Raw genomic sequence first — 11,440 nt, 5'->3', positions numbered from 1 at the left:
GTCTGGAGTGAGTGTGACTGATTATAACCAGGCTCGTGATAGACATCCTCCGTTACATCACTCCATAATTGGACTCCACGAGCAGCCGAAGAGATCTCGGTGTATTCTGGGATACCTCAGGACTTTGAGACCTGTCTCAGAAGAACATAAGAGCTCATTGGCATTGCTGAAGTGTCTTTTTTAAGGTCAAGAGTAAGGCAAAGCTGGCCGGTCCCTGCGTTGCGAAATGCTTCGGGCAGAGGATGCCACAGCATGAATACAAGAAGGTCCTATGAAGTTTCTACTCAACAGGAATGCATTGCTTCAGGCTCAGTGGTGTGAAAATAGCATTACAAAATACACTGAGGTGGAATATCAAGCTTCAGGGGGCATTTATGTCCAGATGCATGCTGTTGGCAGCAAATCTGATTTAATTTCAACCCATTTGATGCCACACTGTTCTGACCAGGGCAGATCAATACCACCAAACACCTGTAGTGTGTCAAAGAAACTCTAAAAGATGAAGAAGAGGCCGTCCTGAATCTACAATAACGCAGCTCACATAACACATATATATATATATATACTAGTGACCCTATAAAAGACCCTATAGCAATGCTTTAGAAAATTTTTTTTTTTTTATAATTGCCTTATATGAAAGTACCTCTTTAATAGTGATGGTTTGTAACATAAAATCTTTGTAATGCAAATCACATGGCACTGATGGTGACAGAGAGAGTATGAAGGTACTTTATTAACCTTCGGATGCAATGATACACCTGCTGGATAGATTATATTACTTGCAAATCAGTTGCTGACTATAGTAATGAAAACTGTATTTATTAACATAGTTACTAATTTTATACTGACTATATTTTCTTTTTTATTTTTAACTTTACTATTAACTATTTACTATTAAACGTAGCATATTAACATAAAAAAGCAAATATAAAATAAAAGAAATAAAAACATTTTATATCAATATTTAATATAATTTAGGAACTGCAGAGCATTTGTGAATTTATTAAAAAACATTTGGTATTATGTGGCCATTAACCGACATCAGAAAAATTGAATTTCTGAATCAATTAATATGAAAACAGTAATAACATTGCATGCCCAATGTTGTCCACGTCACTTTTTTCTCAGACGTCCAGCAATTATTAGTCAGCCAGACCCTCTTGCTTGCCCTGGGAGCGTGTCTTGCAAGCCGGGACTATTCCACAGGCGCTGCGTGATATAATAAATGCGCCTGCTGCAGCCATGGTATAGCAGCAAAGTTCCTTGATTATTGCACCATAATGAGAGCATAGCTTCTAGCCATATCAGCCTAGAAAATCACAACTTTTCATTTTCCACCGGTCTTAGTACATGGCGTAACTACAGAAGAGTCAAGTTTTAAATAGGAAAAATATCAAAACTCTATGGTCATTTTTGAACGCAATGCTACTGGTCTAATTGGATTTAATGATCTATGCTAAGCTATGCTAAAAAAGTGCTATCGCCAGACCCGGAGATCGACTGAATAGATTCAAAAACTGTAAAACTCAACTTATTAACTCTGGGGGAGTTGGAGAATGAGCCTATTTCAAAAAAAGCGGAGTGTTTCATTAGGTACCTAATAATTAATGTAACCTAATATAAAGCGGCAGGCTATTTTTATCAGTTTTTTAATGTATTTCTGTCATTAGGATTCATAAATGTCCTCTTTTTCCAACACAGACGAACCAAGAGTTCATTTTAAAATGCTGCATGTACACAAACAAAAAAAAGTGAACGTTTACAGTGTTAGGATTATCTTTTAAGGTCACCAGACATGTAGCAATTAAACCTGGTTTGAAAAACCACAACTTAGAAACAGAAAAATGTAGGAAATGTAATCAGTCATAGAGCGTAATTAGAAAAGTGCAGTGAGGTCAGGGTAATTTGGCTAAAATAAGCTGACAGTGATACGACCAGACTACTGCGAGTATAATTTTCAACACATTTCTTCACCCTTCACCCTGCAGAACACTTTAAGAAAGAGGTTTTGTAATGCGCGAGAGTCTTTGCAGATGATGGGCGCTTTGAACTGAGGCAGCGGGCTTTTTTTGAAAGGAAGCGAAAATCATGATTCACGTAGGACACACAGACACATTATATTATGGAAATATGTTTTATTGTTCTTTGGTACCTCGTTTCGTTAATGTGTTTGGAACAACGCATTATCTGCTAATTTGAAACTCATTTAGAGCAAATAATGGAGGGCACCACTTAGGCCCATCTGAGCAAAACATAATATTCTCAAGAGGACTAATGCAAACACAGTCCAAAATATACAGAGTGATTTAGTTAGCTTAAATCGATGTGTGTTACTGCAGTACAGCTAAATGAGAACTAACCATTAAGGCTGTATTTCAACGTGTACTATAGTCTAAAATGCTCATAAAACACATTGTTCTTGGCATTTCATCTGGCTGGAAATGAGAAATGCATGAAGTTCGAAACACTTTCACCAATGTGATACGACAGAGATGAATGTCTTCAGGCCATGCGTGGGATCGGTGCTTAAAGCGTCTTTATTATGCATTTTTGAAAATGATCTTTCATGCAGTGTGTCTCACTTGCTCTGAATGAATGAAAACATCCTGCAAAGTTTTAAACCTGAAAGTGCACCGTGCGTAAAGTTGTTGTGTCTCGGAAGAAAGAGTTTATCAGGGGTCATCGAAACGAGTCGATGTGGACATTGGCGACGCCCGCCCACTTGTCGGTCTTTTTCGCGTTGGTCTGAACGAAAATGCAAATTCATTCTTCACCACTAGGTGCCGCTTTTGAAGCGATAAAATAGCGGTTTCCCGGGTAAACCGTTGGACCAATCACAGCAGGTTACCGTCAGCAAAGGAGGGGTTTGTAAAAAAGAATCTGAAAAAAAATGCATATTGTAAGATAATGAAAAGCATGCATAACGATCTGTTGTTGGGGACTCCCCAAACCAAAATATAAACCCCTTATTACACATTATAAGGGAAATTTAATGGTTTGGAATTACACAATGCATTTTATTATTAATAACAACTTGCATTCACTTTGCATCAATTTAATGCACCCTTGCTGAATAAAGTGAGATACGAACGACAAATATTTGTGGAAAGCGTATTCGCTGAACACTAAAGCATGACATAAATCTGCACAGGCGAATTTCCACTACTGCCAGAGCGCTGGCCGGACAGCAAGCATGCATGCTCTGTCTCCTCGTAGGAGAGCTTGAAGGCCGACTCCGAACATCTGGGCAAACTTTAAGAACGATGTTACGATGACCTAATGCAAAAATGATGGAATGATTGGGACTGTTAATTTGCTGCATTAACATTTGTCACTGCGTCGCGGCTCATTTTCACATGTGCTGCACTCATGTGTCTTTGAAGACTGGTGGTACTCGCGTACACCCTTGACGAAAAAACCCGAGCACTGACGTCTTTAGCGGAAAGAGCTCGTGTGGGCGTCAAAATGACCAATGATTACAGTCTAAACCCAAAGACATGTCTTATACAATAGGAGAATTACACCCATGCGCCAACAACTGTACCTTTTCGGCAGTTAGTATAGATGCTTTTGACTTCACATTGACCCTCTGTTCCCATGTTATATAAACCGAATGCTAATTTAAAAGAGTACCTGCGGATATTCACTGAACCAATCGAGTGCATCTAAGCCTTCGCTAACACCAGAGTCTAGCTGATTAGAGGCGGCTTACTTTGGTCTTTTACAATAGAGTTGCATGCAGGAAAGGAGCCGGTGGGGAAGTCCAGTTCAATATGCTTTTATCTTCTGGCTTGTCTTAAATAAATGCGAGTGCAAACAGTTCTGCTCTTTGATTATTTGCCCGTGAATAGCGATGGCGGCCACACACGGGTCTTTCTCATGGAGCAAATGCAACATGAACCACTGGATCAAATCAATAAGTTGCATGATGTGCGTATGCATAAAGAGATGATATGGATTAGATAAGGGTTTAAATTAAATGTAAAAAAAAAAACACTTAATAATAGATGGTTTCGGAAATGCACAGGATAGAGGCCGCAATGAATGACCAATTGGATCGATTGGCGTCGGAATATACATGTTTATTTTCTTTTATGCGTGTGAAGTGTTGAAACAATAGACATAATTTCACTTCTATTGATTTGTGTTTAGTCACATACAATATAAAGTGTTCCAGTACAGGAAAAAACAAGGTTATCAGAGCAAGGATACTGACCAAGACGATAAAAGTGAATTGTGATTACCTAAATAAAACCTGTGTTGTTGTTAAATGAAAACAATAGACATCTGTGAATAAACTTAAAGCAAACTCAGATGTGTTTCAGCAAAGTTTACTTTAAATTACTAAAGAGAGAAAAACCTAAAAACATAAGAGCCCCAAAAAGCTAATAAAAATGAAAAAGGCTTATAATCAAATGATGATATCATGAACTAATAACACAGCTAAAATAAAACTTTGAAAATAAAAGTGGAAAATGTAATTGAAGCAATATATAAAAAAGGCAAAAGCACTAAATGTTAATAGACATACAGAAAAATGAAAACTGAAAAAAAAGAATCAAAGCTAATAAATTCTATAATGGTATAATAATCAAAAAAATAAAAACCCTGAATGTCACAGCCATTTCTTTCAGAACAGTGCCCTCTCTTGGTGAAATATAATTTGCTAATTATTTAAATCACTATAATCATATCTTTGGTTGGATCTGATTTGATCCGAATGCGAGTCAATCTCTTTAGAAATATATGTATGAGAAGAACAAATATTTCCAGATGATTTATTGGGGTCAAGGCATTCTAGTCTGAAGAGAGATCTGTCAGAAGAAGTCCTTTGCTCTCCCACACACAGGGGAATCTTCTCTCAGCTCAAAGTCATTCTTTGTGCACCAGAGCCGTTTACTGGTAAAATGATTCCTACGCTGGAAACAGAAATCCTTCTTTCTACAGGACAGCAAAGCGCTCCCTTTGTTTGAGTCTGCTTTATGACTCTTTTTATGGCCATTTATCGCTCATGCTTATTGGGGTCTTCTTTTAAACATATGTTGACTTGAATGGATTCTGTGCGTACGGATGGGTGGTCCATGAAGGATATGACCCCAGCTTGACCCCTGAATTGCCCGTTTCTAAGCAATATGAACTGGACAGAGGTGTCAGGGGTCAGTTCACATTATGAGTAACTGTCCATCGCATATACATTTCTCTACAACACCCATGCTATTTAGAATCAACGTTCTGTGCTTCTGCTTTAATATTTCTTTACATTTTTGTTTAGTTTTAATTCAATGAACATTAGGTAATTATGATTTTAAAGCCAGCGGCACGATCTACTGGCATGCTTAGTTTTTAATGAAGTTATTATTTTAAATTCTGAATATTTTCTATTGCAAAAGATTATTTGCTGTCCCAGTTTACCTGAAAAAAATGGGTGCTTCTTAAATGTTTTAATCACTGTATGTTTAAAACAGAATTTGATCATTTTTTTCTAAGCAGAATAGTAGAATAGATTTATTTCTAATTGATACACAGTTTACCAAAAAAAAGTGTCCCAATTTAGCTGGTTTCATCCTACTTTAATTCAGCTCGTTCCTGAGGTCAATATATTAACTTGATGTAATAAAATAAAAGCTAATTGAAATAAAGTGAACCGAAATAAAACCTAAAATACAAATGTTGCTTATTTTAATTCAGCTAATTCCTGACACAACATTTCTCATTTAGATTAACATGATTTACTAAAATGACTAAAACTAAAATAGGAACGATAATAGTAATAATAAAATACAAAAATGCATATTAAAAAAGGACAAAGCAAGCAAAAATTACACTAAAGACTTTTGAAAGAAAAAAACAAACATAAAAAAGTGAGTCAAACTAATAATAAAAACTAAAAGTACCGGTGTTAATAGATTTGAGTCTGTAAAAGACAATGCTATTTTAGTATAATACAGACACTAATGCATTTAGATCTTAAATTTGACTAATTTTGCTGTGCTTTTGTCATTTTAATATCTTTTATTTGTTACGCTATAAATGTACTTTCAGTCATTTTAGTATTTCAGCTTCAGTTAGTGTTCAAAGCAACATTTAACATCTTTATTTAGGTTTTCACTCTAATATTCAGGCTATATTTTATTTAACTTTATCTTATTATCAATGAGCACGTTAATTTGAATAGTTTTAGTTAAAAAAAAACAACAACGGTTAACAAAATAAACAAAAATAGACCGAATTAAGCATCACATTGCTCTAAACAGCAAATATATTTGTCGGCCTATGTGCAGTTCGGTCTACAATTTTACAACTGACTTACTTTTTACTTCAGGTGCACTCCATCAGCGTTAGCCACAAAAGAGCAGCCATTCAATTCAACAACAACAAAAAAATACATAAAAGCTCTCTCCTCTCTTTCTCGCGCGCGTTGTCTTGATTTACCACCAGAGGGCGCGCTGAGACAAATCATACTGACGCGCGCCTCTCTTCCCGCCTGCACGCTTAACAAACTTTAAAAATAACGACTGTATATAAACTGATCTCTGAAGCGCTTTCGTCGTCTGCCATTGCCCAGCCAAACAGGCAGATGTGAGCTTTCGCTCTGCACTGACACAGGATTCAGCAGCGTACCGCACATACAGAGAGAGCAGGCCTCAATCAGCTAAGAAGGTTCAACGAGGTTTGGGTGTCACGACAGAAAAACCCGTGCCACTTCAGAAGTGTTCAGATCTTTCAGCCCGAAAAAGAAAGAGATTAGATCGCAGCCTGGCATATCGCAGCAGTGAAATACGCCGATGCTGACAGTAAACGTTCACAGCATGGGGCGACAGGCATCTTTCCCGGAAACCGATGAATGCATAACCACGATAGAGTCCAAAGCTTCAGAAATATTCATACCTACAGTGTAAATCTATTTGGTCTATCTTAGACTTTTATTCACCGCGCTTGTCTTAACATCACGGCTGTCCAGGGATAATGGTTGTTTTCAGATTCCTCAGAGGCCTCTCTTGATCCTTTCAAAACAGCTGAGGTTAATGTTAGACATTTAATAAAAAATTTTTAGAAAGCCACGACGCTGTGGCTCGGCAAACCAGTGAATTACTCTGTTAAACGAAAACCAGATTTATAACTTTCTCTTCTCGGTCCGGTTCAGGCCGCGCATCGTTCTGCGTCTTCGATTCCGGCGGAAGCGGCTGAAAGGGAGGCTGGAAGTAAATGCACCTCAGGAGATAAAAATATCTTCGAGGGCGCTCTTTTGCGAAGGGACGGCGCGCTGAAAAGAGATAGCTGCCAACCTGGAGACACGCTCGGCGCTTTGAACTCATCTCGAACGGAAGATCTCGGCAGAATAAAGCGCAAGGAAGTGGGAAGCTAAAAATAAGATCAATTTGGCCGTCATCCTAGACGTCCGTCTCCTCTGATTGTTCGAATGTAAAGAGGACAGAATGAGTTTGAAGCCACGTCGGTGCTCCTGAGCGCTGGAGAAATGGGCCTGGTTTTGCGACAGGATTCTGTCGGCAGCGAAGAGGTAACGGAGCAGATGGGACCAAGCGCAGGAGGTGATGATGGAGCGGTGAAGGTGTGGGGTCACTCAGAGGTCAACGTCGTGGAGGCGCCGGAGAGATGTTAAATGATCAGAGGTGTTAACGGCGTCAGGTCAGCGTGAGGAAAGCAGTTAGCGGCCTATGTTGGCCCTCGTACGGGGTTTTCGCTTTTTATCGAAAGAAAAATGACTATCAATTAGAACACATTTTCATAAAAAAACGGAAGCTAACTGCAAATTTTGACCACGGGTGACGTTTATGTCGCTTACGATTGGGATGAACGAACGCCTGTTGAGTATTTTAACGTATAACGTTTGGTTGCGCTGAATTAAAAACCCCGACCCACCAGACCCGTGTACACAGAACGAGAGACTTTTTTTTTGGTCTTGGTGGAGCTCCAGTGGAGGACCTACTTGAGACCACCCATAGTTAAACAGCAGGGGGCTCTAGGCTGATCATCTCCATGCAAGAACCCTAATCAGATAGATGATTGGCAAACAATAGGCCTGTTTTGCATCACTTAATCATAAAAATAAAATGAAAATGAATTTTTCTGGTTTGTTAAGCTTAGTTAGTGGTGCAGTTCTACCCTTACAAATACCATAACCATGGTTTAATCATCAATTTATTTTTTTATTTGTCTATTAATTACCCTTTGTACAACCTCAGTTTTACTTTAAATATCAATGTTGGATTATGTTTAGCGTCGCAAAACCTTGGATAATTTAGTAAGTAAACCGCACAGATTTTTCGTAGAGGTATATTCATTGCTCGTTCATTGACCTGTGTTGACAGTAAACATTAAAATCGTTCTAAAAAAAACCAAAACTGAAATTAGTTTTAAGCAGTCGACCCCCCCCCCGAAAGCCACCGTTCAATTTCTACACTGACCACTAGGCTCCCCGTGCTGACAGCGCCGCCTGTCAATCACTCCATCGCTCGCTGCTTCCCGCCAGCACGAAGTTCCAGGAGCGCTCGCGCTGACCGCCAGCCGTTCGTTCGTTCGTTCGACCGTTCTAAACCGTTATGACGTCACGGGAGTCGCGGTTCTGACCGCGCCGCCTGTCAATCAAATCACTCCTTCACGGCGAGCGCGAGGGGAGTCTCTGCGCGTGAACACGATGCTGGACACCGACGCAGCGTCAGGTGAGGATAACGGCCCTCCGCGTGCGTGAACGGTTCGGCGATCCCCGAGGCGGGGGGGTTGGGGTGGGGGATACAAGCGAGAAGTATGGATAAACGCGACAAGAAAGCGAAAAAGGATTCGGGGAAGTCTGCGAAACGCACGGGCAAGCTGTTCCGGAGGAAATCGTTCAAATCCGTGGAAAGTTTGGTGAGTAAGATCCTGAAAAGTTTGGGGAGCTTGGCCAACGGCGGAGAAGCGACCGAACGCTCGGGTGCCGAGGACGATGACGGTGGCTTCGGGGAAAGCGCACCTTGCGCGGGAAACTCGGGACGTGACAGGAAAGAGGACGGCGGCCAGGTGAGGAAAAGTTGCTCTCTTCCCTGCCGTTCCTCCGCGAAAGAGCGACTGTTCACGCTGTACGGGGATAAAACGCCCGGAGTGCTGGGTCTGAAGAACCACGGGAACACCTGCTTCATGAACGCCGTCGTGCAGTGCTTGAGCAACACGGACCTGCTCGCCGAGTATCTGTGTCTGGAGCGATATAAACTGGATCTGTGTCGCAGGGGAGTGAACGGGTTTATAAAGAATGAGAACGGTCAGCAGGAGAAGGGAGAGGTCACGGAACGCCTCGCGACTTTGGTCCGAGCGCTTTGGACTTTGCAATACACCCCTCAACTCTCGGCTGAGTTTAAGGTAGACTCAAGTAAACTAACTTTACTATTTTGATGCTTTGATGCACTGATGCTTTTATCTACTTATGCTCAACTAGGCGTCCTGTGAAAGTTCCTGAAGTATCCCATATTGTTTAAGGAACTTCTACATTTCATGCTGCTCAAATGCTCTTATGACAAAACGCAGCGTTTATTGAGAACGTGCGCTTTTAACGACTGATGTCATGACAGATAGTCAACTGATATGGTGAAAAACTTGGAAATGGTACTGTGTAGGCTCCTCAGATGTACTATTTCAAGCTGCTCAAATGCTCTTTAAAATTATTACGATAATGAAGGAATCTATGAGGATCTAGCGGGAACTTTTATGGTATAACTTTTTATGAGCTTTTAAGATTTTATGGTTTTAAAAGCGCGTGCAAAATTCTTCATAATTATTATGACCAAAGAAAATTATATGTGTATATATATATATATATATATATATATATATATATATATATATATATATATATATATGTATATATATGTGTGTATATATATATATATATATATATATATATATATATATATATATATGTATATGTGTATATATATATATATATGTATATATATATGTATAGATGTGTATATATATGTCTGTATATATATGTGTGTGTATATATATATATATATATATATATATATATATATATATATATATATATATATATATATATCATGGACATATGTGATGACAACTACATATAAAACTAAAAATGAGCTTAAAATGGAGCTTTCTTTGGCCAGTTTGAGCAAATACATTCCCACAGGATGATCGCTTCTCAGCAAAAAATAGATCAGGATGAGAAACTTTCCACAGATGACATTATCAACAGAGAGTAAACTTAACAACTAAAGTGCACTCTCAGATAAGGCATCACCACTCTGGATGCCGACCACAAAGACGAGCGCGATCTGGAACGCAAGTCTTATGTAACACTCAGCTTTCTCAGAAATCTACTCCTAGCGTAATACATTTACTAGAAGAATGGCGACAAAAAAGCTCGCCGCTACATTCTTTAAGAGCGCAGATGGCAAAGAGCTGAAGGTTTACTATGCTAGTACATGAATGTTTCACATTATTCGTTCATTCGTTATTTTTTCATGTACATAGAAGTCATAGTCCATTATTGCAGAGAAATTCCTTCAGCGACGCTCTTAAAGGCATGTACGGATCCATAAAGGACCTTTAGAATCTTTCCATTCCGCAAAGGATTCCAAATAGGTTCTTAAGATCACCAAAGCTTTCTTCGCGCTAAGAAAAAAAAAATTCTGTTCCGATATCATCCGCTTCTTTAAGCTCCTTCGCAGTGTTGAGCCATTTCTCGTGAAGCAGGAGCAGCTAAAGTAAAACTAGGGGGGGTGGGAGAAATGCGGAAAAGATTTGAGTGGAGAAGAGGTGGGAGTGTAGACGGGAAACAGAGGCCCAGTTCTATTCACACCCTGCCATCAAAAGTTTGAAATGATTACCTGGAAGGCCGCCGTCCCGGTCGACTGTTAGACGAATGGAGAATTGCAAGAGCGGTCGAGGCAAAATATAAAGCCGTGCCCGCTCGAAAACGCATTTACGCATGAATCTCAACCCAAGATCACCTACCGTATACTGCATTTTGGGTGTCTGCGCGAGACAACATTAGCAGCCTCGTCTGAATCTGCGCCTAATGACTTGCGTGTCGTAAATTTACATTAGGCCGTCTGAGGCATGATTTGCTTTTTCCTGTTGACAGAGCCCAGAGTAACTTGTCTAGAGACGACGCAAATAAACTCTCTCTGCTTCTCAGAGAGTTAATGAGAACCTAACACGCAGATACGGGAGCCATCTATAAACAATCAAGAGCTCTACCCTGTAATTTATGCCTCCCACTGCGTTTAACTTCATTTGCTTAATATCGGCTTCAGTAAAGTGTAATCTATTTCTAATTAGACTTAAATGGGCCCAAGCGTTACAAGTGGTGGCTGGTTCGGTAGTGGCATTTCTAATGCAGCCGAAATCTCGTGTAACTTGCTGGCTGGAGCTCAAATCAGTGAGCTGTTAAAGGGGGAAGGAGCTGGTATGCGGGTGATGG

General features: G+C 39.7%; 1 protein-coding gene across 3 annotated transcripts in view; it reads left to right on the top strand.

Annotated features, from left to right (window-relative positions):
* Positions 1-8,206: 8,206 nt before the first annotated feature.
* The window catches only part of usp43b (ubiquitin specific peptidase 43b), a 55,819-nt gene continuing 52,585 nt past the window's right edge, over positions 8,207-11,440 (top strand). The window contains exon 1 of one of the 3 annotated variants that reach the window (XM_043234021.1): positions 8,207-8,681. Coding sequence is in view for 2 of the 3 variants with exons in the window: in XM_043234020.1 (XP_043089955.1) it covers positions 8,767-9,354 (588 nt within the window). In the remaining variant the exon portion in view is untranslated. The other 2 variants (XM_043234020.1, XM_043234019.1) reach the window with 2 other exon arrangements.

This window comes from Puntigrus tetrazona, chromosome 3 (assembly GCF_018831695.1).
Source record: "Puntigrus tetrazona isolate hp1 chromosome 3, ASM1883169v1, whole genome shotgun sequence".
Taxonomy (NCBI): Eukaryota; Metazoa; Chordata; class Actinopteri; order Cypriniformes; family Cyprinidae; genus Puntigrus; species Puntigrus tetrazona.
This window is presented reverse-complemented; position numbering and strand designations above follow the sequence as displayed.